This window comes from Nicotiana sylvestris, chromosome 11 (assembly GCF_000393655.2).
Source record: "Nicotiana sylvestris chromosome 11, ASM39365v2, whole genome shotgun sequence".
Lineage (NCBI taxonomy): Eukaryota > Viridiplantae > Streptophyta > Magnoliopsida > Solanales > Solanaceae > Nicotiana > Nicotiana sylvestris.
Genome location: NC_091067.1, coordinates 89,122,517 through 89,134,120, shown reverse-complemented (window position 1 = coordinate 89,134,120; position 11,604 = coordinate 89,122,517). Strand labels below are relative to the sequence as shown.

At 30.4% G+C, this 11,604-nt stretch overlaps 1 protein-coding gene across 4 annotated transcripts; it reads right to left on the bottom strand.

Moving 5' to 3' along the window:
• Positions 1 to 287: 287 nt before the first annotated feature.
• Positions 288 to 8,561, bottom strand: LOC104227747 (MACPF domain-containing protein At1g14780). Of its 4 annotated transcripts, none has more exons than XM_009780062.2 (8): positions 8,074 to 8,561; positions 7,742 to 7,983; positions 5,273 to 5,474; positions 4,874 to 4,948; positions 3,576 to 3,759; positions 2,640 to 2,809; positions 2,321 to 2,385; positions 288 to 1,092 (listed from the first exon to the last, which is right to left on the bottom strand). In XM_009780062.2, the coding sequence occupies exons 1-8, from the start codon at positions 8,314 to 8,316 to the stop codon at positions 486 to 488; spliced, it is 1,788 nt and encodes a 595-aa protein (XP_009778364.1). In that variant the 5' UTR covers positions 8,317 to 8,561; the 3' UTR covers positions 288 to 485. The 4 variants fall into 4 exon arrangements, with proteins under 4 accessions (XP_009778364.1, XP_070018967.1, XP_009778365.1 ...); XM_070162866.1 differs by having other exon boundaries at positions 2,640 to 2,791; positions 7,742 to 7,988; positions 8,074 to 8,504; XM_009780063.2 differs by having other exon boundaries at positions 2,640 to 2,791; positions 8,074 to 8,410.
• Between the last annotated feature and the right edge of the window lie 3,043 nt (positions 8,562 to 11,604).

Here is an 11,604-nt window from a genome sequence, read left to right as displayed (position 1 = left end):
TATAAAATATTTAAAAATAATTAAATTTTCCCATTTTACCTTTTAATAATATACTTTTAAAGCTATAGAAATCTTATGGCATATTTAAAAGTGTAAATTCTAAAAGTTAAGCAAACTCTATATCCAATATTGAAACTTTGTCACATAAAGTGAAATAGATGGAGTGCTATAATAACCTTTACCCCACTTTTTTTTCACCCACCTAAAGTGCACTTTAATTTCCACTCAAATGTTTAAACAAGGAAATAGAAATAACAAAATATTAAAACAAATGAGACTTTACAACATGGCAAAACAGAAAGTCCTTACCTTTAATTATTTCAAGGTTTCTCCAGCTTGCATTTCTCAACCAACAAATTAAAGAAAGAATCACTTTACAGTGCCCCTTTGGGTGCCAATAATAAAATAAATAGATGAATAAAACATTCTTCGACTAAGCTTAAACTGTATATTTTACCTAAAAACCTTATAGACAAAGCACAAAGTTAAGAAGACATATTTAACAAGGAGAATTTAACACGCAAGCAAATTTTGCCTCTTTCCAAGTCCAATTTAGCCCCAGTGACTAACCAATGCCCTGGACTATTCAATGGCCCTCTACATAACTGTGTTGTATCCACAAATTTTAGTAGCTTTTGCGTTTGCAGTGGCACCGGTGGACCCGTCGGATACACGCCGGAATCCACCACCACTAGCGGCGTCTTCTCCTTCTCCGATAAACCGGCCGACACAAAACTACCTGACTTTGTACAACTTTCTGAGTCACATTGCATCCATTGAGATTGCACAATGCAAGACTTGGAAACCTTGGAATATAAAAGTCTAAGATGTAAAATGCTCTTGGTTTCGTGTTTTTTAACGTGGAGTTGAGCTCCTGTGACAATGAAGCTCAAGTCTTCCCCTGAGGATGTCCATTTTGGATCGTACTTTACAGGGGCTGTGCATACGTGTGAGAATTTTTTCCATTGAATGGCTTCAGAGTATCGATCATGATCGGGTACATCTTCGGATCCGCGCCATGTTAATGGTTCATCTATTTTATCTTGAAGGAGTACTGGAGTATTTAGCAAGTGTTGAAGATGTATGGCCAGCCTGAAACAATACCATCTTGATTCACATATTGTACAAGCACTAAGCAAACCAAGATTATAAGAATAAATTTTCAATCCTGTATTGTTACAATATCAAAGCTAAAATGCAGTGTTCATTGTTTGGCTTTGTCTCAATGTCCCTTATCACTTGCCTTTGTCAATTCCCCTTTTACTTTGTTACTCCCTCCATCCCATATTAGATAATTACTCCCACAAGGTTTATTGGTTCTTGATTCTAGAAAAAGTAGTTTACTAGATTCTAAATAAATTATTTACACATATATATTAAGTGGATTAATATAAGGTCTATATATGCAAAAATTATTGAATTTTGTCGTAGCACCACTGCAACTTCGCCCCTAATTAGTGTAGCTTAAATTATTTATTTCACTTGTATTTTATATTAATCGATAAAAACAAGAAAGTATAAAAGTAATGGTTGAAAAGTTAGATTGATAGAGAAAATATCATATCAAAGTTCAAAATGTAAATAGTTAAATTAATTTGAACTCTTGAAAACTATAAAAAAATTAATATGGAAGATTGTAATTAGTGGAAAGGATACACATTTTTGGGACATTTCAAAATGGAAGAGTATCATACAAATCAGACTGAAGGAATATAATTACTTGTTTAAAAGGATTCCGTTTGGCCATAGATTTTGTCAAAATATATTTGGGTTTTTTTTTTTGACAGATACATATTTGTTCATAAATTTTATTCATATTTTGGCAAATTCTCAAAATCCAAAACCCAAATCACAAAACTAGCTCAAGAGCTGGTGTTGGCCCAAAATATTACTATTACATTTTTAAAAAATTATCCCAACCTTTTTTATTTTATAAAAGAGCCCACCATTTATTATTTCGTAACAATGCTATTTCGTCTTCTCGGTCATCTGATAGTGTATTATGTAGTTCATTATAAAAATAATAATTTTGGACCAAATTTATTTATGTTCAGGACTATGGTTTGCAATAATATAATGAATGTTATTGATGAAGGTATTGTTGGGCATTTGTGATAGTTTTTAAAACTTGTGGGTATAAATCATGTTTCACGTTTTTTCAAAAAAAAAAAATAGTGAAATATGTTTTGAAAACTGGTGTCCAAACACATTTTCATCTTCAAACCAAACTTCACCCAAATAAGATTTTTTAAAATAAATTTGGAAATCTATGGCGAAACGCTGGCTAAGATTGTCCCGAGCAATTAAGAGAAAGCATTACCTGTCACACTTGACCCCTTCAAGATAAAGTCGCATACCAGTTACTGGTGTTTTTCCAACAATTACCTGAAAATAAATAATACATGTTCATAAACAAACTTATTAAGAGTTTGTAGAGTGTTGACATGAATGTTCAACAAGATAATTTAAATTTATGAAAAGAAAACAGATAATTAATATAAATATATGAAATAATTTCTCTATACTATTACTTTGTGCAGAATGAAGTTACAACTAGTATTAAACTGCAAATTCAGCCTAAATTCTATTAATGAGAGATAAGTTACTCTTTCACATTTTGGTAGAACTATTGAATTTACCTGAGTTGGGTTTACGTAAAGCTTGGGGCCTATCAAATTGAAATGAAGGGCTGGAGGTCGAATGGACCTATTTGTAGTTGGGCCTAAAGGAAGATCACTATGAACAGGGGCCCACATCTTGTGCGCTTGAAAATCCAGAAAATACTGCAAATCTGCTATAGGTGGCTTGTCTGCACATCAATATATATATATATATATATATATATATATATATATATATATATATATATATATATATATATATATATGAGATTATTCAAAAACAAAAATCTACTATCTTACATATACATGTAGTTCAACTAACACATTATCCCCTATTTCATGTTTGAACATCCTTGGTTAAAGTCAAATTTGCGTCGATGTAGAGATAAAGACCTTTAGTTCAATTTGGCATTTATTCAAGAAGATCCTCCCTTTTTTTTTCTCTCACCAATCAAATGGAAAAAAAATAATTTAAAATGAGGAAGTTAGCTAAAAAGAAAAATAAAGAGAACATTTTTCGGAAACATAAACTACACCAACAACATATCCGGTAAAATCTCACTAATGGGGTCTGGGGAAATTAGAGTGTATGCAGACCTTACCCCTACCCCAAAAAGGATAGAGAGGCCGTTTCCGGGAAACTCTCGGCTCAACAGAAGAGACAATAATATCAGAAAAGAAACAAGAGAAAAGACATGTAACAAAAAAAAATGCCAAAAAGAAAATAACAACAACGAAAAAGTGAAAAGGACATAACACAAAAATATGCAAAATAACAATGTGAACACAACATAGACCACTAACAAACCTACACGAAACTCTATCAGACTACCCAGTACAAATGAGGGAAGAACTCTCCACTATTCCCTAGCCTACCACCTTAACGCTCGACCCCACGTAAACTACCTTTGGTGTAATTAAAATTTCTAAAAAGTTAGAATATAATAGACTTACATCGAAGATAAAGGTTGATAGCATGTGATAAGAAACCCATGCCAGGAACAGCTTTGAGAAGGGAAGTGATGGGAATGAAGTTGAAGCCAATTGCATCTGGCTTTGAAGCTACTGTTAGAAGCCATTCACTGTGTGTGTTTGCTGTTAAATCTCCACCTCTTTTTGAACATATCACTGTTACTCCCTGCAAAATTATTAGAGAGATATCTTTACGTCCAAAATCTTGTTATTATATGAGTGATTAATATACGTATAAAGTTTGACTAGTTCTTTTCCAGTGAAATTTTTTTAATCCTTGAAGATACATGCACATATATAATCGTGTTTTATAGTATACATTTTCAAATAAATATGGCCTACTTTTTATAAATACTTAAGTTGAAAAAAGAATTAAAATACTATATCTAAAAAGAATTTTATTAAGGGTGGATTGATAACTAGAACGAAATAATAGACATTACTTGGAATAGTAGCGAAAAAATTCCATAGTCTAAACTCTAAACTCAAAAGTTAGAGAGATATTTTGATTTTAAGACAAAGTCGGCAGCAGAAAATGACTTCATCCTAATTCTCTTAAGTAGTTTCCAAGAATCTAATGGTTAATATTGACTTCGAAACCCTTAGATTTTTTATAGTTTGCAAATTATTGGTAAGTTAATAAATTCAAAGAAAGCTCCCAGGCTTTTTATATTAGAATCTTCTAATGTCAAAGTTTACTCTATTAGCTGAAGAATTTGGACATGTATATGATCTGTGTTTGATACTAATCAAAGCAAGAAAATTGACCTATCAATTCATGAAAACTCAAATAAAAAATCAGGGTTCATCCAGACCTTTCTTTAGGTTTTAAGGTCAAATTATTTGGTAATTATTAAAGTATTACTATGAAAATTGACCTATTTTAAGTTCCTTGTCAACTGTCACCTATTGATCTTGATCTCTTTTTATTTGTTTTGAATTTTATCAAACTTAGTCTAACCTTCGTAAATCACTCTAAAGCAAACAACCGCTAAGTACTCTATAAAAGCGAGTATCATACGTTCACTTTGTTTTTAAAAATCTAATATTGAAAAATTGAAAACTTCAGTAAAATATGTTTCAATATAGATTGAAGTAATACCTATAGGTATATAATTTATGTACCCAAAAGTAAAAGTACCTCCTGGAAGTTAATTACAAGATATGAATATCTCCTTCAATTTTTTATTTGAGGGAATATTTTATTCATGGGAAAATTTAGGTGCATTTTTCATTATAAAATGGATAAGAGGATTGAAAATTAACAATTATCAACATACATCTTTTGTGGTAGCTGATGGGAAGTCGCTGAAGATATTGGGCTGTGGATCAAAAACATTGAATGCCTCTAGAGCCTGCAATTCAGAAACAAAAAAGAAAAATGTTCAGTTCAATTCAAGTTTATATATGTATATGCAAAAATTCTTATATCAAGAAGTATCTCCATTATTATGTTTTGGCATTAGTTCAAGCTTACTTATAATGTTTAAACTAACTACATTTAGTGAATATACTAGTCAGGTTAAATGAACTAGTACAAATATTTTATTATTTTAGACTTATGTTAGGACGAAAAATTTCTCATACTATTTTTACAATCAATTCAAAGAACTCTTTTTCAGAAAAAGGAGATTAATTTGAAAAAAGAATAGAATGATTATTAAAAAATAAAAATAAACCTTATGCTTTTGTTCTCGTGTTTTGCATTGGTGTGGAGAGAAGTTACAAATGCCAGTGAATAACTGATCACCAAGTTCATCCAATTGGTCCTTGAGTTGTGATGGTTCCATGTTGGATAATTTGTCTTGCCTAACTAGGACCACATCTTGTCCTCCTATACTCAACCCCACAATTATGTGGGTACCATATTTCTCTATGAACCTGTCACAAATGACAAGTAATTAATAAAAATTATATCAATTATATTACATATATACGAATAGGGATTGCAAAATAGCTAAAAGAAAATAGTCACTCATATTATCTACTAAAAAATTGATTGAATAATGAACTTTTTAAAAACTGGTCAAATATGGATAAGAATCATATTGTCCATTTAAAAATTAGATAACTAATGGATTTAAATTTTACATGTGTAAAGCCTCAAATTGGAGGTTTCTCAAGTTTGGGAGACTAGGAATTCTCCCAACAGTGATCATATTAAAAAAGTCATGGAAATATGCCGATTAACTCATTTCTTATCCGTATTAAATCTGGATCGGGTCAGATAACTTATTAGTTTTTTTATTACTCATTTTGACCCGTCTCATATCCGACTCGTCCCACCCGTTTGCCACCCAATATTGATTTTTATTAATTAGGCCACCTCACCATTTTCTTTCTTCAAGGTTTTATATTTATTGACCATTAGCGCATCCAAGAGTATGGCTCAATATAAAACAGGTTGAGAATTATGAGATTTCAGATTCATATCTTGCGGATAAAATTAGCTTAGCTGGTAGCTATTCAAATTGTAGGTACCTCGTGGAACTAACCGAAGATAAACTGACTTAAAACTATAGTTATATAAAAAAAGAATAAGGTCGAAATCACGAAAAGATTGTTACTTTAAATAAGTTTCCATCAGCATCTTTCCATTTATAGTATACCTTATCTTCTCAAATTTTAATGAATTTAAAATAGTTTTTGGTTTGATTTCACGAATTTAATTACACTTGTTCTCCCCATTGCCAAGTTTTCTTCTTCAAGTTTTATATTTGTGAAATGATAATTATAATTTAAAAGTAATCATTTTTGTTGAAGATTAAGGTCTAAACCACGAAATATTGTTATTTTAAGTAGATTTGCATCGTCGTCTTTCTATTTTATAGTATGCTTGATCTTCTTAAATTGTGCAATGTTTTTAAAGTAATTTAGGGTTTGACTTAACGTGCTTTAATTAGACATTTTCATGTCTTGTTATGTTAAATACTAGAAAAAATTACCCAAAAAATCTTAAATGTCAAAGGTATAGTTTCCTTCCTGTATATATAACAAAACAAAAAAGGAAGCAAAAATAGAATTTGTTGATTTTCTGGCACAACCGTAAAATATTAAACGCATTAGCGACCAAAATTTTCCTTTTCTCCAAATTAAATAGGGGGCTGTTTTGGTGTTTGAAAACTTCTAGGCACTCTAATGTGGAACAGTCTCAGCCACCAGATCTTCTGGTGTAGATTAATTTTAATTCTACTCTAAGATAATTTTGGCCAAAACAAAGGAAGAGAATACTCTCTCTGACATATTTTTCTTATTGAAAATTAGTTTGACTAATTTTTAAAATTAAATTAAATTTGTTCAACTTAGTACTTTAAAATTAAAAGTTAGATATTAAAAAATCACAAAAATAATATAAATTTTAATATTTCTCATGTCAATATTATTAAAAAATAAAATATACTTTAAAATTTTGGTCAAACTTCACATATTTTAAATTTGAAAAAACGAAATTTGTCACGTCAATAAATTGAAAGAGATGATACCAATTATGAACCATGTAATTTTCAAAAAGAAAAAAGAAAAAGAAAAAGAGAGTAATTGATTCTGACTTCTAGTGTTCTCTAATTGAATTTAATGAGTTGATCAAGTCAACATCACCCTCATTTGAACGCCATTAATTCCAAGTTCAGTTACCTACAAAAGGCTATCATAAAGCAATACTCGTAGTCGTAGGAGTATAATTTTGTCTATTATTGTTTCCTTTTCCTAACGAAACATTTGCTTTCTAGTCCCTAAAACATCGATATATTTTGATTTTGACCCATGTAGTGTCTGGTTAAGCACATAAACCTTCAATTGATTTTTCTGCTTCTTCAGAAATTTAACGAATTGCTAACTGTAAAAACATTTATTTAGTCACGTATTATGCTAATTTATGCTGTTGCTTCATTTTTGAGAGTAATATAACTCTAAATACAGCCAAACTTTTCTATTACAGGCTCGTTTGTTCCAAATATTTTTGACTATTATAGCGAAATGATGTTATAGAAAATATATATTATAACATAACATGAAAATTGGTTCCGAAAAAGCTTGACTTTTACGGTGAAGTGTTGTTATATAACAATATATAATAAGATTTTCTGTGTAAAATATAAATTTTAATTAAAAGGTGAAAAATGAAAAGAAATGAGATGAAATTAAGTTACCTTGCAAGAGCAGCAGGATCCCAAGTTGAAGGAACATCATTTATAACTTGATCAGACAAAAGAAGAGGACTTCTATCAATATGAACATCAAACAATATAATGAAGTAACCATCAAGCCCTAAATAGTTTGTATTTGCTGCATCAGTTGCCCATGAACCACTCTGAAACCCAAACATTGAATTAAACAATCCTGATGGTATTTTCCCTGCCACTGAACTTTTCCTGTTCATAAATTCAGACATCTGTGCTGTGCCCAAAACAAAACAAAAAAAAAGTCAAACATTTGATAACATAAATTACACGACGAGGAGGAATTAAGAGATTGATCTTGCCTGATTAAAAGTAAGAATATCAGATTGAAATCGAACTCGATCGCCTTTATCACATTTAATATCAACAGGGACATTATTAAAAGCTCCAAAACCAGGTACAATGATCTCCTTTGTGACAGTTTCATTGAGCAACACAAGTCTTTCGTCTCCTTTACAATACTTTAGTCGAAAATCGCAGGTCAAATCGAAGCCTTTTCCGAGGCTGTCGATAGCTTTCTCTACAATACTATTAATATTGCTCATTTCTGGTGTACTGTTGTTGTTTTCTCTATGTATGTTGCTATTAATTTGAAGATGATCAAGGGGTTTTAATTTTGAAGGGAGGCTTTGGGTTAATTAAAAGGGAACAGAGGGAAGAAGAAGAAGAGAAGGTGTGTGAATGCCAAATGGGAATCAGTTTTATACAGAGTTAAGTTTGAATAGAAGAAATTAAAATGAGGATATGACTTGGTGTGAATTAAGTATGGGGAAACTTCATTCTCTTTCTTGTTTGTTTGCTGGAATATCCCCGAGCTTTTAAACTTTTGACTGCTCTATCATTGTTAGTTAATACCAGCACTATTTTTGTCACAACGAATACGTACGGGCTTAATATAAATATATACTCCATCCGTTTCAATTTAGATGAGGCAGTTGACTTAGCACGAAGTTTAAAAAGAAAAATAAGATTTTTTAAACTTGTGATCTTAAAAGCTTAACAACATTTACTTCATCGTTAAATTTGTCTTTACATAACGATGAAATGTGCCACTTTATAACGACCGATTTAGTGTGGTCGCGTCGTTAGTAGTCGTTACCTTATCTTTTTCTCTCAATCTCACTCTTCATTATTATTAAATAATTTTATTTTATCATTTACCCTACCTTTTTATATACTGTATCATAATTTTTCTTTATAATATTGCAAGTTTTTTCATTATATTACTGGTGCATAATACCATAAAACGATGGCAAGACGTCACAATCAATCCAAACATTGTATTCATCATACGATCCAGTACAATACAATGCAATACGATACGATACATTATTAAACGATATGTAACAACCATCCCAACAAGTTGTAAGGGTAAAAGCTTTGTAGAGTCATGACATTTGTGTGGTTATAAAAGCTTCTAATTAAAGGTAAAATAAAGAGTTTAACGTTGAATTATTTCTAATTGTAGAAATGTCTCATTCTTTTTTGAATGAACTAATAAGAAAATTGTGTCATCTAAATTGAAATAAAGTGAGTATTTCTTATCGATTTTCAGCTGTATATATTAGTCGTAACTGAAATTTAACAGAGAAAAAAAAAATATCACAGAACGCGCTTGTACCCACTGCCCGTGCACCCCCTGCCAAAAATAGGGGTGTCAATTATAAAACGCGGAAGTTATGCTGTATTTGGATGAGTTAAACTGGGTTACAGTAGTAAAAGGTTGGGTCATAACCCGCTTATTATTGTCTGCTTGAGTCAAGATGAACGGGTCAATTTTAAATAAACAATACATCAATATTTAATCCGTCTATTAAAATTCATCTGGACAAAATTACATCCTCTCCTGTTTTATTCCGTGGTTGAGTTTTGAAGGTAATGGGAGTACCATTTCTTTGTTTATTTTTCACAAATTTGATGTACACATTTAGTTTCAATTTTATCTTCTACATAAATAAAATAATGATTTGAACAAATCTAAACTCAAATTTTGTACAAAATGAACTCAAACCCAACGCGCGTATCATCAAAGTTTATCAGCCAACTATATTTGCTGGAATTAATATTTATGTATTGGCAGCGTAATATTTTATACTATCAGATAATTTAATAGGTAATCAATTGTAACTACTCATAATAAGTGTAACTACCTCAAAAATAAATCAAGTAACAACAGGTTAAAATTTAAAAATCATTTATACGTAGTGGGTATAAGTTAAATCCGTTTTTTTTTTTTTTTGAGAATAACTCAAGCAGGATATTTCAGTTATTTAAGTAGCATGTACAGATGTTTTGCAGAGAACATCTAACTTGAACCAGGTTCATGTGTTCATACATAAGACTGTAGCAATAGCTTTTCCAGTTTTACTTTTCTTTTTATAGTGCACTAATTTCCACTAAAAGAAAAGTCCCAATAAAGACTAGAAAAATTAACCTAGAATAGGATGGGTGTCAAAGGCTGAATTACAGGTCTATGTGTATGAATTTTAATCCCTTCGTAATTAAACTAATCAAAAGGATCTTTCTAATAATCCGAAATAATTGGCATGTTCACACTTGGATATTGTGGTCTATCACTGATACGTAATTTGACTTTATCTACGTTGGAATTTCATAGATTGAATAAGTTCTTGTCAATAACCATGCCAGTAAAAGATAACTGACCAAAAGAAACCCAAATCAATTTTTAGAAAATAAAAAAAAAAGGGATTTTTACCTATATACTACATTAGAAACTTATTTACCCTCACTGTTTAGGTTTTAACTTAATTACAAGTTGATATGCAATTTACCAATTATATACAAATTAGTATTAATGAAGGGAAGGATGCCGAGGGTCTATTTGGAAACAACTTCTCTACCCCAGGGTAGGGGTAAGGTCTGAGTACACACCACCCTCCCCAGACCCCACTAGTGGAATTATACTGGGTTGTTGTTGTTGTTGTTGTAGTATTAATGAGTTTCCCATCATATTAGGAAGTGAATATGGTATTCACTCTTCTCTCTCTTTATATATATATATATATCTTCATGTGGATTAACTGAAGAAATGATACTAATGTTAAGTGGAAAAAAAAAAAGAGAAGATTAGTAACTAGCAAAATTTTTGCTTCAGATCCTATGAAAATGAGGAAGTAAATAAGAAAGAAATTAACTCTGATGAAGAGAATCATTTTAGTTATTATTCTTTTAGCTTTTTTGGAATCAATAAACAAAATAGTATTAATTAGAAGCGAGTAGATTGAATTGGAAACTATGTTAATACATTAAAAACTCCATTAAAAACTTCAAAGCTTTGGATTCGAAAACAAAATTTTCTGAAATTATTTTTTGTTTAGATTGGGTGTTGTCGCAAATGATTAGGAATATCCATTGGAGTTTATATCTCAAATTTGAGACAATTTGGTGAAGATTCAAGGTGGTTTTGGTTAAAATTTCAGATTGAAACTCGAAAAGGAAGACATGAACAAATTATATATATATTTTGTATATCGAATGTAGAAATAGTATACAAAATATCTACAACTTACATAATTATATATAAGTTATATATAAATTGTATGTAAATTGTAGTTTTTATCCGGATTCTGTACAAAAAATGTGCATTTATGTTGTAGATAAATTGTAGATTTTGACCGAAATTATACATATTTTGTAAAAAACTTTTGTTACTTTCTGTAAATATGAAAACTTATACAAAATCGGATAGATAAATTTAAAATCTTGTATATATAAGAAAAAGTCCCATTAAAAAAAGGAAACGTTAAGAACTTAGAAAAGGTCCATGCACTTAAATGAACCGTCACAAATTAACGTTGACAAACATGACGACT

Coding starts and splice junctions, on each gene's coding strand:
- LOC104227747 (XM_009780062.2), bottom strand. CDS start 8,316: ATGAGCAATATTAATAGTATTGTAGAGAAAGCTATCGACAGCCTCGGA. Junction 4,949..5,272: donor CACGAGAACAAAAGCATAAG/GTTTATTTTTAT, acceptor TCTGAATTGCAG/GCTCTAGAGGCATTCAATGT. Junction 1,093..2,320: donor GAAGGGGTCAAGTGTGACAG/GTAATGCTTTCT, acceptor GTATTGTTTCAG/GCTGGCCATACATCTTCAAC.